We start from the raw sequence: 12,311 nt of genomic DNA, 5'->3' as shown, positions 1-12,311 counted from the left end.
AAAACAACAGTAAAAAAACTGTAAAAAATAACAGTAGCGAGACTATAAAAGTAGCGAGGCTATAAAAATAGCGAGGCTACATACAGGCACCGGTTAGTCAGGCTGATTGAGGTAGTATGTACATGTAGATATGGTTAAGGTGACTATGCATATATGATGAACAGAGAGTAGCAGTAGCGTAAAAGAGGGGTTGGCAGGTGGTGGGTGGGACACAATTCAGATAGCCCCGTTAGCCAATGTGTGGGAGCACTGGTTGGTTGGGCCAATTGAGGTAATATGTACATGAATATACAGTGGGGCAAAAAAGTATTTAGTCAGCCACCAATTGTGCAAGTTCTCCCACTTAAAAAGATGAGAGAGGCCTGTAATTTTCATCATAGGTACACTTCAACTATGACAGACAAAATGAGAAAAGAAATCGTAGGATTTTTTATGAATTTATTTGCAAATTCTGGTGGAAAATAAGTATTTTGTCAATAACAAAAGTTTCTCAATACTTTGTTATATACCCTTTGTTGGCAATGACAGAGGTCAAACGTTTTCTGTAAGTCTTTTTTGGCCCATTCCTCCATGCAGATCTCCTCTAGAGCAGTGATGTTTTGGGCCTGTTGCTGGGCAACACGGACTTTCAACTCCCTCCAAAGATTTTCTATGGGGTTGAGATCTGGAGACTGGCTAGGCTCCTCCAGGACCTTGAAATGCTTCTTACGAAGCTACTCCTTCGTTGCCCGGGCGGTGTGTTTGGGATCATTGTCATGCTGAAAGACCCAGCCACGTTTCATCTTCAATGCCCTTGCTGATGGAAGGAGGTTTTCACTCATAATCTCACGATACATGGCGCCATTCATTCTTTCCTTTACACGGATCAGTCGTCCTGGTCCCTTTGCAGAAAAACAGCACCAAAGCATGATGTTTCCACCCCCATGCTTCACAGTAGGTATGGTGTTCTTTGGATGCAACTCCAAACACGACAAGTTGAGTTTTTACCAAAAAGTTATATTTTGGTTTCATCTGACCATATGACATTCTCCCAATCTTCTTCTGGATCATCCAAATGCTCTCTAGCTAACTTCAGCCGGGCCTGGACGTGTACTGGCTTAAGCAGGGGGACACGTCTGGCACTGCAGGATTTGAGTCCCTGGCGGCGTAGTGTGTTACTGATGGTAGGCTTTGTTACTTCCCAGCTCTCTGCAGGTCATTCACTAGGTCCCCCCGTGTGGTTCTGGGATTTCTGCTCACCGTTCTTGTGATCATTTTGACCCCACGGGGTGAGATCTTGCGTGGAGCCCCAGATCGAGGGAGATTATCAGTGGTCTTGTATGTCTTCCATTTCCTAATAATTGCTCCCACAGTTGATTTCTTCAAACTAAGCTGATTACCTATTGCAGATTCAGTCTTCCCAGCCTGGTGCAGGTCTACAATTTTGTTTCTGGTGTCCTTTGACAGCTCTTTGGTCTTGGCCATAGTGGAGTTTGGAGTGTGACTGTTTGAGGTTGTGGACAGGTGTCTTTTATACTGATAACAAGTTCAAACAGGTGCTATTAATACAGGTAACGAGTGGAGGACAGAGGAGCCGCTTAAAGAAGAAGTTACAGGTCTGTGAGAGCCAGAAATCTTGCTTGTTTGTAGGTGACCAAATACTTATTCTCCACCATAATTTGCAAATAAATTCATAAAAAATCCTACAATGTGATTTTCTGGATTTTCTTTTCTCATTTTGTCTGTCATAGTTGAAGTGTACATGTGATGAAAATGACAGGCCTCTCTCATCTTTTTAAGTGGGAGAACTTGCACAATTGGTGGCTGACTAAATACTTTTTTGCCCCACTGTGTAGTTAAAGTGACTATGCATAGAAGGTAAATAGAGAGTAGCAGCAGCGTAAAAGAGGGGCTGGGGGGGGGGGGGGGGTGGCGGGACACAATGCATATAGTCCGGGTAGCCATTTCATCAACTGTTCAGGAGTCTTACGGCTTGGCTTTAGAGAAGCCTTTTTGTCCTAGACTTGGCACACCGGTACCTCTTGCCATGCGGTAGTAGAGAGAACCGTCTATGACTGGGGTGGCTGGGGTCTTTGACCATTTTTAGGGCCTTCCTCTGACACCGCCTGGTGTAGAGGTCCTGGATGGCAGGCAGCTTGGCCCCAGTGATGTACTGGGCCGTACGCACTACCCTCTATGGTGCAGTCGGAGGCCGAGCAATTGCCATACCAGACAGTGATGCAACCAGTCAGGATGCTCTCGATGTTGCAGCTGTTGAACCTTTTGAGGCTCTCAGGACCCATGCCAAGTCTTTTTAGTTTCCTGAGGAGGAATAGGCTTTGTCAAGCCCTCTTCACGACTGTCTTGGTGTGTTTGGACCATTCCAGTTTGTTGGTGATGTGGACACCAAGGAACTTGAAGCTCTCAACCTGCTCCACTACAGCCCCGTCGATGAGAATGGGGGCATGCTCAGTCCTCCTTTTCATGTAGTCCACAATCATCTCCATAGTCTTGGTTACTTTGAGGGATAGGTTGTTATTCTGGCACCACCCGGCCAGGTCTCTGACCTCCTCCCTATAGGCTGTCTCGTCGTTGTCGGTGATAAGGCATACCACTGTTGTTTCATCAGCAAACTTAATGATGGTGTTGGAGTCGTGCCTGGCCATGCAGTCATGGGTGAATAGGGAGTACAGGAGGGGACTGAGCACGCACCCCTGGGGGGCTCCAGTGTTCAGGATCAGCGTGGCAGATGTGTTGCTACCTACTCTCACCACCTGGGGGCGGTCCGTCAGGGAGTCCAGGATCCAGTTGCAGAGGGAGGTGTTTTGTCCCAGGATCCTTAGCTTGGCTTAGCTCCTATCCTCTTTTTCTTCCCACACACATTTGCTTTATTGACTGTTTTATTTTCTCTCTCTTTTCTCTCTCTCCCTCTCTCTCTCTCTCTCTCTCTCTCTCTCTCTCTCTCTCTCTTTCTCTCTCTCTCTCTGTGCGCTGCAGGACTGGCCTGTTCACTCCAGACATGGCATTTGAGGCCATTGTTAAGAAGCAGATAGTGAAGATCAAGGAGCCGTGTATCAAGTGTGTGGACATGGTCATTCAGGAGCTGATCAACACCGTGCGCCAGTGTACTAACAAGGTAACCTTTTAGTTTAGTCAATCCTCATTATGATGTACGCTGTCATTCCTTTCAAAAACATATTTTAAATTATATTATTTCCTAGGATGCACTGTAACAGGTTGCGTGGTATGGGTATCTGTGTATGTGTGTGTGTGTGTGTTTTCAGCTGGATTGCTTCCCCAGACTGCGTGAAGAAACCGAGAGAATTGTGACCTCACACATCAGAGACAGAGAGAGTAGGGCCAAGGACCAGGTAACACATGCGTCTCTCTCTCTCTCTCTCTCTCACACACACACACACACACACACACACACACACAGTACAAATTCACATGATTATAGTATAATTATTGACCCAGGGGCTGGTAATACTACACTGTAATTGCCTGCATGTATTGTTGACCATATCTTTCTGTCTCCAATTTCAGGTGTTGCTGCTGATCGATGTCCAGCTCTCATACATCAACACTAACCATGAGGACTTCATAGGCTTTGCTAAGTAAATGACTGACTAGGCCTGCCTTTAATGGCCTGCTGTTTTCATTACATAGTGGAGATGGGGGTAGGGGTGTGAGCATTCGAAACGGATACTGAATACCTGCAGACAATACTTTAACAGACCTCTCCCTCTCTTGTCTGGTTCCCTTTCTCCTGTGCTAACCTCCTATCTCTCTCTCTGTCTCTCTGCTGTCTCTCTGTCTCTCTCTATTTCTTTGCTGTCTCTCTCTGTCGCTATGCTGTCTCTTTCTGTCTCTCTGCTGTGTCTTTCTGTCTCTCTGCTGTCTCTCTGCTGTGTCTTTCTGTCTCTCTGCTGTCTCTCTGCTGTGTCTTTCTGTCTCTCTGCCATCTCTCTGCTGTGTCTTTCTGTCTCTCTGCTGTCTCTCTGCTGTGTCTTTCTGTCTCTCTGCCATCTCTCTGCTGTGTCTTTCTGTCTCTCTGCTGTCTCTATCTGTCTCTCTCTATTTCTTTGCTGTCTCTCTCTGTCACTCTGCTGTCTCTCTGCCGAGTCTTTCTGTCTCTCTGCCGTCTCTCTGCTGTGTCTTTCTGTCTCTCTGCTGTCTCTATCTGTCTCTCTCTATTTCTTTGCTGTCTCTCTCTGTCACTCTGCTGTCTCTTTCTGTCTCACTGCTGTGTCTTTCTGTCTCTCTGCTGTCTCTCTGCTGAGTCTTTCTGTCTCTCTGCTGTCTCTCTGCTGTGTCTTTCTGTCTCTCTGCCATCTCTCTGCTGTGTCTTTCTGTCTCTCTGCTGTCTCTCTGCTGTGTCTTTCTGTCTCTCTGCTGTCTCTCTGCTGTGTCTTTCTGTCTCTCTGCTGTCTCTCTGCTGAGTCTTTCTGTCTCTCTGCTGTCTCTCTGCTGTGTCTTTCTGTCTCTCTGCTGTCTCTCTGCTGAGTCTTTCTGTCTCTCTGCTGTCTCTCTGATGTGTCTTTCTGTCTCTCTGCCGTCTCTCTGCTGTGTCTTTCTGTCTCTGCTGTCTCTCTGCTGTGTCTTTCTGTCTCTCTGCTGTGTCTTTCTGTCTCTCTGCTGTCTCTCTGTCTCTCTGCTGTCTCTTTCTGTCTCACTGCTGTGTCTTTCTGTCTCTCTGCTGTGTCTTTCTGTCTCTCTGCTGTCTCTCTGCTGTGTATTTCTGTCTCTCTGCTGTCTCTCTGCTGTGTCTTTCTGTCTCTCTGCTGTCTCTCTGCTGTGTCTTTCTGACTCTGTGCTGTGTCTTTCTGTCTCTCTGCTGTCTGTCTGCTGCATCTCTGCTGTGTCTTTCTGTCGTCTCTCTGCTGCATCTCTCTGTCTTCTGTTATTTCTCACTCTCTCTTTGCTGTTTCTCTGTTGTCTCTCTCTGTCTCTCTTTGTTTCTCTGCTGTCTTTCTGCTGTCTCTCTCTCTCGCTGTCTCTCCTCCATAGTGCACAGCAGAGCAGCAAGCAGAGCAGCAAGCAGAGTAATGCTGCAAGCCAGGTCAGCCAGGTGAGACATAGAGGAGGATCTGAACTACACACACACACACACACACACACACACACACACACACACACACACACACACACACACACACACACACACACACTTGGGCAAAAGGTCATGGGTGCCCTGGCTCACACAGTGGGGTGCATGCCATAGAGGAGGAAACACGACCATAGAGGAGGAAACAGGACCATAGAGGAGGAAACATACCATAGAGGAGGAAACAGGACCATAGAGGAGGAAACAGGCCTATAGAGGAGGAAACAGGCCTATAGAGGAGGAAACAGGCCCATAGAGGAGGAAACAGACCATAGAGGAGGAAACAGGGCCATAGAGGAGGAAACAGACCATAGAGGAGGAAACAGGACCATAGAGGAGGAAACAGGCCTATAGAGGAGGAAACAGACCATAGAGGAGGAAACAGACCATAGAGGAGGAAACAGGACCATAGAGGAGGAAACAGACCATAGAGGAGGAAACAGGAACATAGAGGAGGAAACAGGCCTATAGAGGAGGAAACAGGCCTATAGAGGAGGAAACAGGACCATAGAGGAGGAAACAGGCCTATAGAGGAGGAAACAGGACCATAGAGGAGGAAACAGACCATAGAGGAGGAAACAGGACCATAGAGGAGGAAACAGACCATAGAGGAGGAAACAGGTCCATAGAGGAGGAAACAGGCCTATAGAGGAGGAAACAGACCATAGAGGAGGAAACAGACCATAGAGGAGGAAACAGGACCATAGAGGAGGAAACAGACCATAGAGGAGGAAACAGGGCCATAGAGGAGGAAACAGGACCATAGAAGAGGAAACAGACCATAGAGGAGGAAACAGGACCATAGAGGAGGAAACAGACCATAGAGGAGGAAACAGGACCATAGAGGAGGAAACAGACCATAGAGGAGGAAACAGGACCATAGAGGAGGAAACAGGCCTATAGAGGAGGAAACAGACCATAGAGGAGGAAACAGACCATAGAGGAGGAAACAGGACCATAGAGGAGGAAACAGACCATAGAGGAGGAAACAGGACCATAGAGGAGGAAACAGACCATAGAGGAGGAAACAGGACCCTAGAGGAGGAAACAGGACCATAGAGGATGAAACAGACCATAGATGAGGAAACAGGACCATAGAGGAGGAAACATGCCATAGAGGAGGAAACAGGACCATAGAGGAGGAAACAGGACCATAGAGGAGGAAACAGGACCATAGAGGAGGAAACAGGACCATAGAGGAGGAAACAGGACCATAGAGGAGGAAACAGGACCATAGAGGAGGAAACATGCCATAGAGGAGGAAACAGGACCATAGAGGAGGAAACAGGACCATAGAGGAGGAAACATACCATAGAGGAGGAAACAGGACCATAGAGGAGGAAACATGCCATAGAGGAGGAAACAGGACCATAGAGGAGGAAACATGCCATAGAGGAGGAAACAGGACCCATAGAGGAGGAAACATGCCATAGAGGAGGAAACAGGACCATAGAGGAGGAAACAGGACCATAGAGGAGGAAACAGGACCATAGAGGAGGAAACATGCCATAGAGGAGGAAACAGGACCATAGAGGAGGAAACAGGACCATAGAGGAGGAAACATACCATAGAGGAGGAAACAGGACCATAGAGGAGGAAACATGCCATAGAGGAGGAAACAGGACCATAGAGGAGGAAACATGCCATAGAGGAGGAAACAGGCCTATAGAGGAGGAAACAGGCCCATAGAGGAGGAAACAGGACCATAGAGGAGGAAACAGACCATAGAGGAGGAAACATGCCATAGAGGAGGAAACAGGACAGAGACTCTTATTTGTTTATTTATCTATCATTCATTTGTACACACATGGTATGTATACTCCAGTACGGTATACATCCATTACCTGTGTGTCGCATGTTTTTGCATTTCATGTTGATTTTGGGGACCTTTCGATAGCCTTTGTGTGTCTTTTTCACTTGGATGGTGACACTTATTATTATGTCAGTGTGTACAAACCAAATGGATGTTTTTACGCTCTGTTTCCCATCATCACTGTGTTTGAACCACTTCTATATCATCAAGGTGCCCCCATGCATTTCATCCCAAGCCCTTAGTGAGAATCTGAGCTGCCCTGTTTTGGGTGTGTGGTCTGGTTGGTGAGTATTACTCGTTGGGGTTAGGGTTGGGCTATGCCTGCTGCCTGCTTTAGCGGCAGCTAATGGGGATCCTAATAAAATAAAATCAAACATTTAAAAATACTTACTCTACTGCTCATTGAGTGTGGCTCCCTCTTGTGGCCACTTTGAGTGTGCTGCTGTTTATAGCTTTTTCCACTTCTCAAGGTATGCTATGGCAAATACACATGTCAAGTACTTTTAAATACTTGATCTGTGTTGATTTAGTTTGCCTGCTGTACAATGGAACCAATGGAATAGTCCCAAAAATACAAACTCCAAGCTAAATCAACCACAACTCAAGTATTAGAATGTATTTGCCTTGATGTATTTGAGCCAGGTGTGGCAGGTTCCAGTCGTGAGGTTGTATCCAGACGTGGTACCCACGTAATGTGGTGCCCCAGGTGTTTTAACGGCCCACTTCCTTCCTGTTTCAGGCCTCCTCTCCTCCCGCCTCAGGCCTGATTGTAAGAGCAACAGTTTACATTACGACACTCCCTCATCCCTTTGACCACAGGGGGTTACCTTTCACAATCAGCCTCCCAATACAAATGGTGTTGTAAAAATCTTTGATTCGTGCAAACAACTGAACAAAATCAAGACTTTATAAATTAAATGTTTGGGTAACCCCCTTAGTGGTTCTATGCCATCTGAGACACCTAACTTAATATTCACTCAATCCTTGGGCTTGTTGTGCCTGCTGGTTAACACACCTAACACAATGGACACTGATGTAGCACTAATGCTATAATGCTAATATTGTGTGTTTTGGGGATGTAATGAAGCACTAATAACCCAACAGCCACTTCTTAACACTGTGACACAAACCTGTGTTTGTGACTGTCACCCTAGTGCCTTGTTGTGCCAGGAGACTGTCACCGAACGGAACTCAGTCACATGTTGTGGTCTGGTTGAGTCACAAAGATACACACTGACACAATCGATTAACTTTGAGTTCTCACACAACACACTTTCTCATTGCATTTTATTATTCATACATCATATCTGTGCAAAAATTGGTTTGGTTATGTATAGTAGCCTAGCAAGCCAGGTTTGGTTACACATAGTAGCCTAGCAAGCCAGGTTTGGTTATGTATAGTAGCCTAGCAAGTCAGGTTTGGTTATGTATAGTAGCCTAGCAAGCCAGGTTTGGTTACATATAGTAGCCTAGCAAGCCAGGTTTGGTTACACATAGTAGCCTAGCAAGCCAGGTTTGGTTACATATAGTAGCCTAGCAAGCCAGGTTTGTTACGCATAGTAGCCTAGCAAGCCAGGTTTGGTTATGTATAGTAGCCTAGCAAGCCAGGTTTGGTTACATATAGTAGCCTAGCAAGCCAGGTTTGGTTACATATAGTAGCCTAGCAAGCCAGGTTTGGTTACACATAGTAGCCTAGCAAGCCAGGTTTGGTTATGTATAGTAGCCTAGCAAGCCAGGTTTGGTTACGCATAGTAGCCTAGCAAGCCAGGTTTGGTTACGCATAGTAGCCTAGCAAGCCAGGTTTGGTTATGTATAGTAGCCTAGCAAGCCAGGTTTGGTTACACATAGTAGCCTAGCAAGCCAGGTTTGGTTATGTATAGTAGCCTAGCAAGCCAGGTTTGGTTATGTATAGTAGCCTAGCAAGCCAGGTTTGGTTATGTATAGTAGCCTAGCAAGCCAGGTTTGGTTATGTATAGTAGCCTAGCAAGCCAGGTTTGGTTATGTATAGTAGCCTAGCAAGCCAGGTTTGGTTACACATAGTAGCCTAGCAAGTCAGGTTTGGTTATGTATAGTAGCCTAGCAAGCCAGGATTGGTTATGTATAGTAGCCTAGCAAGCCAGGTTTGGTTACACATAGTAGCCTAGCAAGTCAGGTTTGGTTATGTATAGTAGCCTAGCAAGCCAGGTTTGGTTACACATAGTAGCCTAGCAAGTCAGGTTTGGTTATGTATAGTAGCCTAGCAAGCCAGGTTTGGTTATGTATAGTAGCCTAGCAAGCCAGGTTTGGTTACACATAGTAGCCTAGCAAGTCAGGGTTGGTTATGTATAGTAGCCTAGCAAGCCAGGTTTGGTTACATATAGTAGCCTAGCAAGTCAGGTTTGGTTATGTATAGTAGCCTAGCAAGCCAGGTTTGGTTACACATAGTAGCCTAGCAAGCCAGGTTTGGTTATGTATAGTGGCCTAGTAAGCCAGGTTTGGTTACATATAGTAGCCTAGCAAGTCAGGTTTGGTTATGTATAGTAGCCTAGCAAGCCAGGTTTGGTTACATATAGTAGCCTAGCAAGTCAGGTTTGGTTATGTATAGTAGCCTAGCAAGTCAGGTTTGGTTACGTATAGTAGCCTAGCAAGCCAGGTTTGGTTACGTATAGTAGCCTAGCAAGCCAGGTTTGGTTATGTATAGTAGCCTAGCAAGTCAGGTTTGGTTATGTATAGTAGCCTAGCAAGCCAGGTTTGGTTACACATAGTAGCCTCGCAAGCCAGGTTTGGTTACACATAGTAGCCTAGCAAGTAAGGTTTGGTTATGTATAGTAGCCTAGCAAGCCAGGTTTGGTTACACATAGTAGCCTAGCAAGTCAGGTTTGGTTATGTATAGTAGCCTAGCAAGCCAGGTTTGGTTACACATAGTAGCCTAGCAAGTCAGGTTTGGTTATGTATAGTAGCCTAGCAAGCCAGGTTTGGTTATGTATAGTAGCCTAGCAAGCCAGGTTTGGTTACACATAGTAGCCTAGCAAGTCAGGTTTGGTTATGTATAGTAGCCTAGCAAGCCAGGTTTGGTTACACATAGTAGCCTAGCAAGTCAGGTTTGGTTATGTATAGTAGCCTAGCAAGCCAGGTTTGGTTACACATAGTAGCCTAGCAAGCCAGGTTTGGTTATGTATAGTAGCCTAGCAAGCCAGGTTTGGTTATGTATAGTAGCCTAGCAAGCCAGGTTTGGTTATGTATAGTAGCCTAGCAAGCCAGGTTTGGTTACACATAGTAGCCTAGCAAGACAGGTTTGACAGAATGTGTAATCAGTGGAGGATGGGTACAGTAGGTTTAGCTTCTGTGTTGACCTGACAACTGTTCAGTGCCTTTAAACCTGTCAGAATTTTCTTCCTGACAATCACAACACCCACCACCACTATGGCCCCATCTCTTAATCCCTGTTCTCTAACCTCTGACCTCTGCCCCCTACCCTCTCTACAGGTCATCCGTAAGGGCTGGCTAACCATCAACAACATCAGCATCATTAAAGGTGGGGCCAAGGAGTACTGGTTTGTCCTGACCGCTGAGAGCCTGTCCTGGTTTAAGGATGATGAGGTGAGTTAGTCAACCCTCTTCAGGGTGGGTTAGTACGGTAGTCAATCACAGTAAATTTGATGCAGTTTATTGCTAGATTTCTGGTGTTGGTGGATTGGAACATAATTTCTGGTTAATGTCTGGCAGAAGGGAGGACAGGGTAAACAAATGGTAGAATATTCCAATGTCATAAGAGTCTCTTTTGTTTGATATATCTGTAGAGGACATTTTATAAATCATACCTTCTGACTCCTCACTGAATCACAACTCAACGGTGGTTCCCCATTGGCTCTTCAGTGGGGTTTCCCCTCCCCTTGAGATGCAGGGTGCTCCTTGATTGACTGAATGTTGCGTTCATCATAGCTTGGTGGGCTGGTGTCTGTCTGCCTGTCTGTGCCTGCTGTACAGGTTCCAGGAAGTTCTGCACAGCAAGTGTAGACAGGCAGACACACGGCAACTCCCGGAGTCAGCCAATCCATGCACTGGTCAGCAGATGACATCCATAGGTCGTAGAAAGAGAGAGCAGGAAGAGGATATAAAATACTTTTGAGTCCTGTCCAGTGAATATGGCTGTGTATTGACCACATTCTGAACATAGAGAGGATTAAACTATGTGGACTGTTTGTGACCCTATCAGCTGTCTCGCCCACTTTGTCTGTCTTTGAGTTTCCCCATCTTTTCTTTCTGTCTCTCTTTCTCTCTCTCCACCTCTCCTCTCTCACTCCGTTGGGAGTTAAGGCATTTGGTTTTCTTTTGCACAATTGGAACAATCCCAAACCAAACCACTGGTCACACATACTCACACACATTATACAAACACACACATTTACACAAAAACGGTAATGTGTTGGCTTTATAAGGCATTATTTGATTATTAATAGGTATAGACATTAACTGGGTGGATCGTAGACATTCTCAAGTTGCATTGACTCTCAAGCAGTTCTGACATTCAACCAAGCATTTCTTTACTTTCCTTGTGCGTTTTACTGTATATTTATTCTACACACACACACACACACACACACACACACACACACACACACACACACACACACACACACTTGATTAGACACACACACACACACTCTCTAGCTCTGCCCCCCGCCTCTTTCTTGGTGCAGTTGGCAGTTTCTCTGGAACAACACACATTCTTGGCAAGTTTTTAGTCCAAACATCAGCCTCCAATGATTCAGTGGGGAGAAATCCCCTATTAAATGACAATATTCCTCCCTCTCTGTTTCTGAACCCAACACCCCTTCAATATCCAAACCATCTATCAGCAATGCCAACCCACAGCCTCTGAAATACCACCCTAACAGTACAGTAAAATACCCCTTCATTATGCAAACCATCTATCAACAATACCAACCCACAGCCTCTGAAATACCACCCTAACAGTGCAGTAAAAGCATTCCCAACACCATTGCTAATCCTAGCAAGCATACTACACCCACCACTAATTCCAATCTCTATACAGTATACAACCCCAATACGGTACTTTACCCCAACAATACCACTGATTCCTATACATCCTGTCAACACCTCCATCTACTAACCCCACCAAACTACCAAACCACCAGGCCACTCCCCTCGCTGGTTTATTATATCATCAGTGAAGTAATATTTCTCGCTGATTTCCGCTTGCACACCCTGGGCAATATGAAGATCATCTTTCACACAATAGTTTGATCACAGAATGAAAAGATTTACTATTATATTTAATCACTATGAGTTTGACTGTATATTTAGGCAACATAGTTACTGTAACCGCTGAACCCCAATGAAGTACTAGAAGTATGTGTTTGTATTTGAAGCAAGAGTTGATGGATGGGTTGACCACTGTTCTGTGTCTGA

At 45.7% G+C, this 12,311-nt stretch overlaps 1 protein-coding gene across 1 annotated transcript in view; it reads left to right on the top strand.

The window, feature by feature from the left end:
- LOC115114609 (dynamin-3-like) overlaps positions 1-12,311 on the top strand; it is a 66,421-nt gene that overhangs the window by 43,272 nt on the left and 10,838 nt on the right. The window contains exons 11-15 of the mRNA XM_029643010.2: positions 2,977-3,115; positions 3,264-3,350; positions 3,526-3,596; positions 4,990-5,050; positions 10,365-10,478. Coding sequence (XP_029498870.1) covers positions 2,977-3,115; positions 3,264-3,350; positions 3,526-3,596; positions 4,990-5,050; positions 10,365-10,478 — 472 coding nt within the window. The remainder of the gene's footprint in view (positions 1-2,976; positions 3,116-3,263; positions 3,351-3,525; positions 3,597-4,989; positions 5,051-10,364; positions 10,479-12,311) is intronic.

The sequence above is a fragment of the Oncorhynchus nerka genome, linkage group LG9b, assembly GCF_034236695.1.
Source record: "Oncorhynchus nerka isolate Pitt River linkage group LG9b, Oner_Uvic_2.0, whole genome shotgun sequence".
In the NCBI taxonomy this organism is placed as follows: Eukaryota; Metazoa; Chordata; class Actinopteri; order Salmoniformes; family Salmonidae; genus Oncorhynchus; species Oncorhynchus nerka.
The sequence above is the reverse complement of the archived record's forward strand: the minus strand, read 5'-3'. Positions and strand labels throughout refer to the sequence as shown.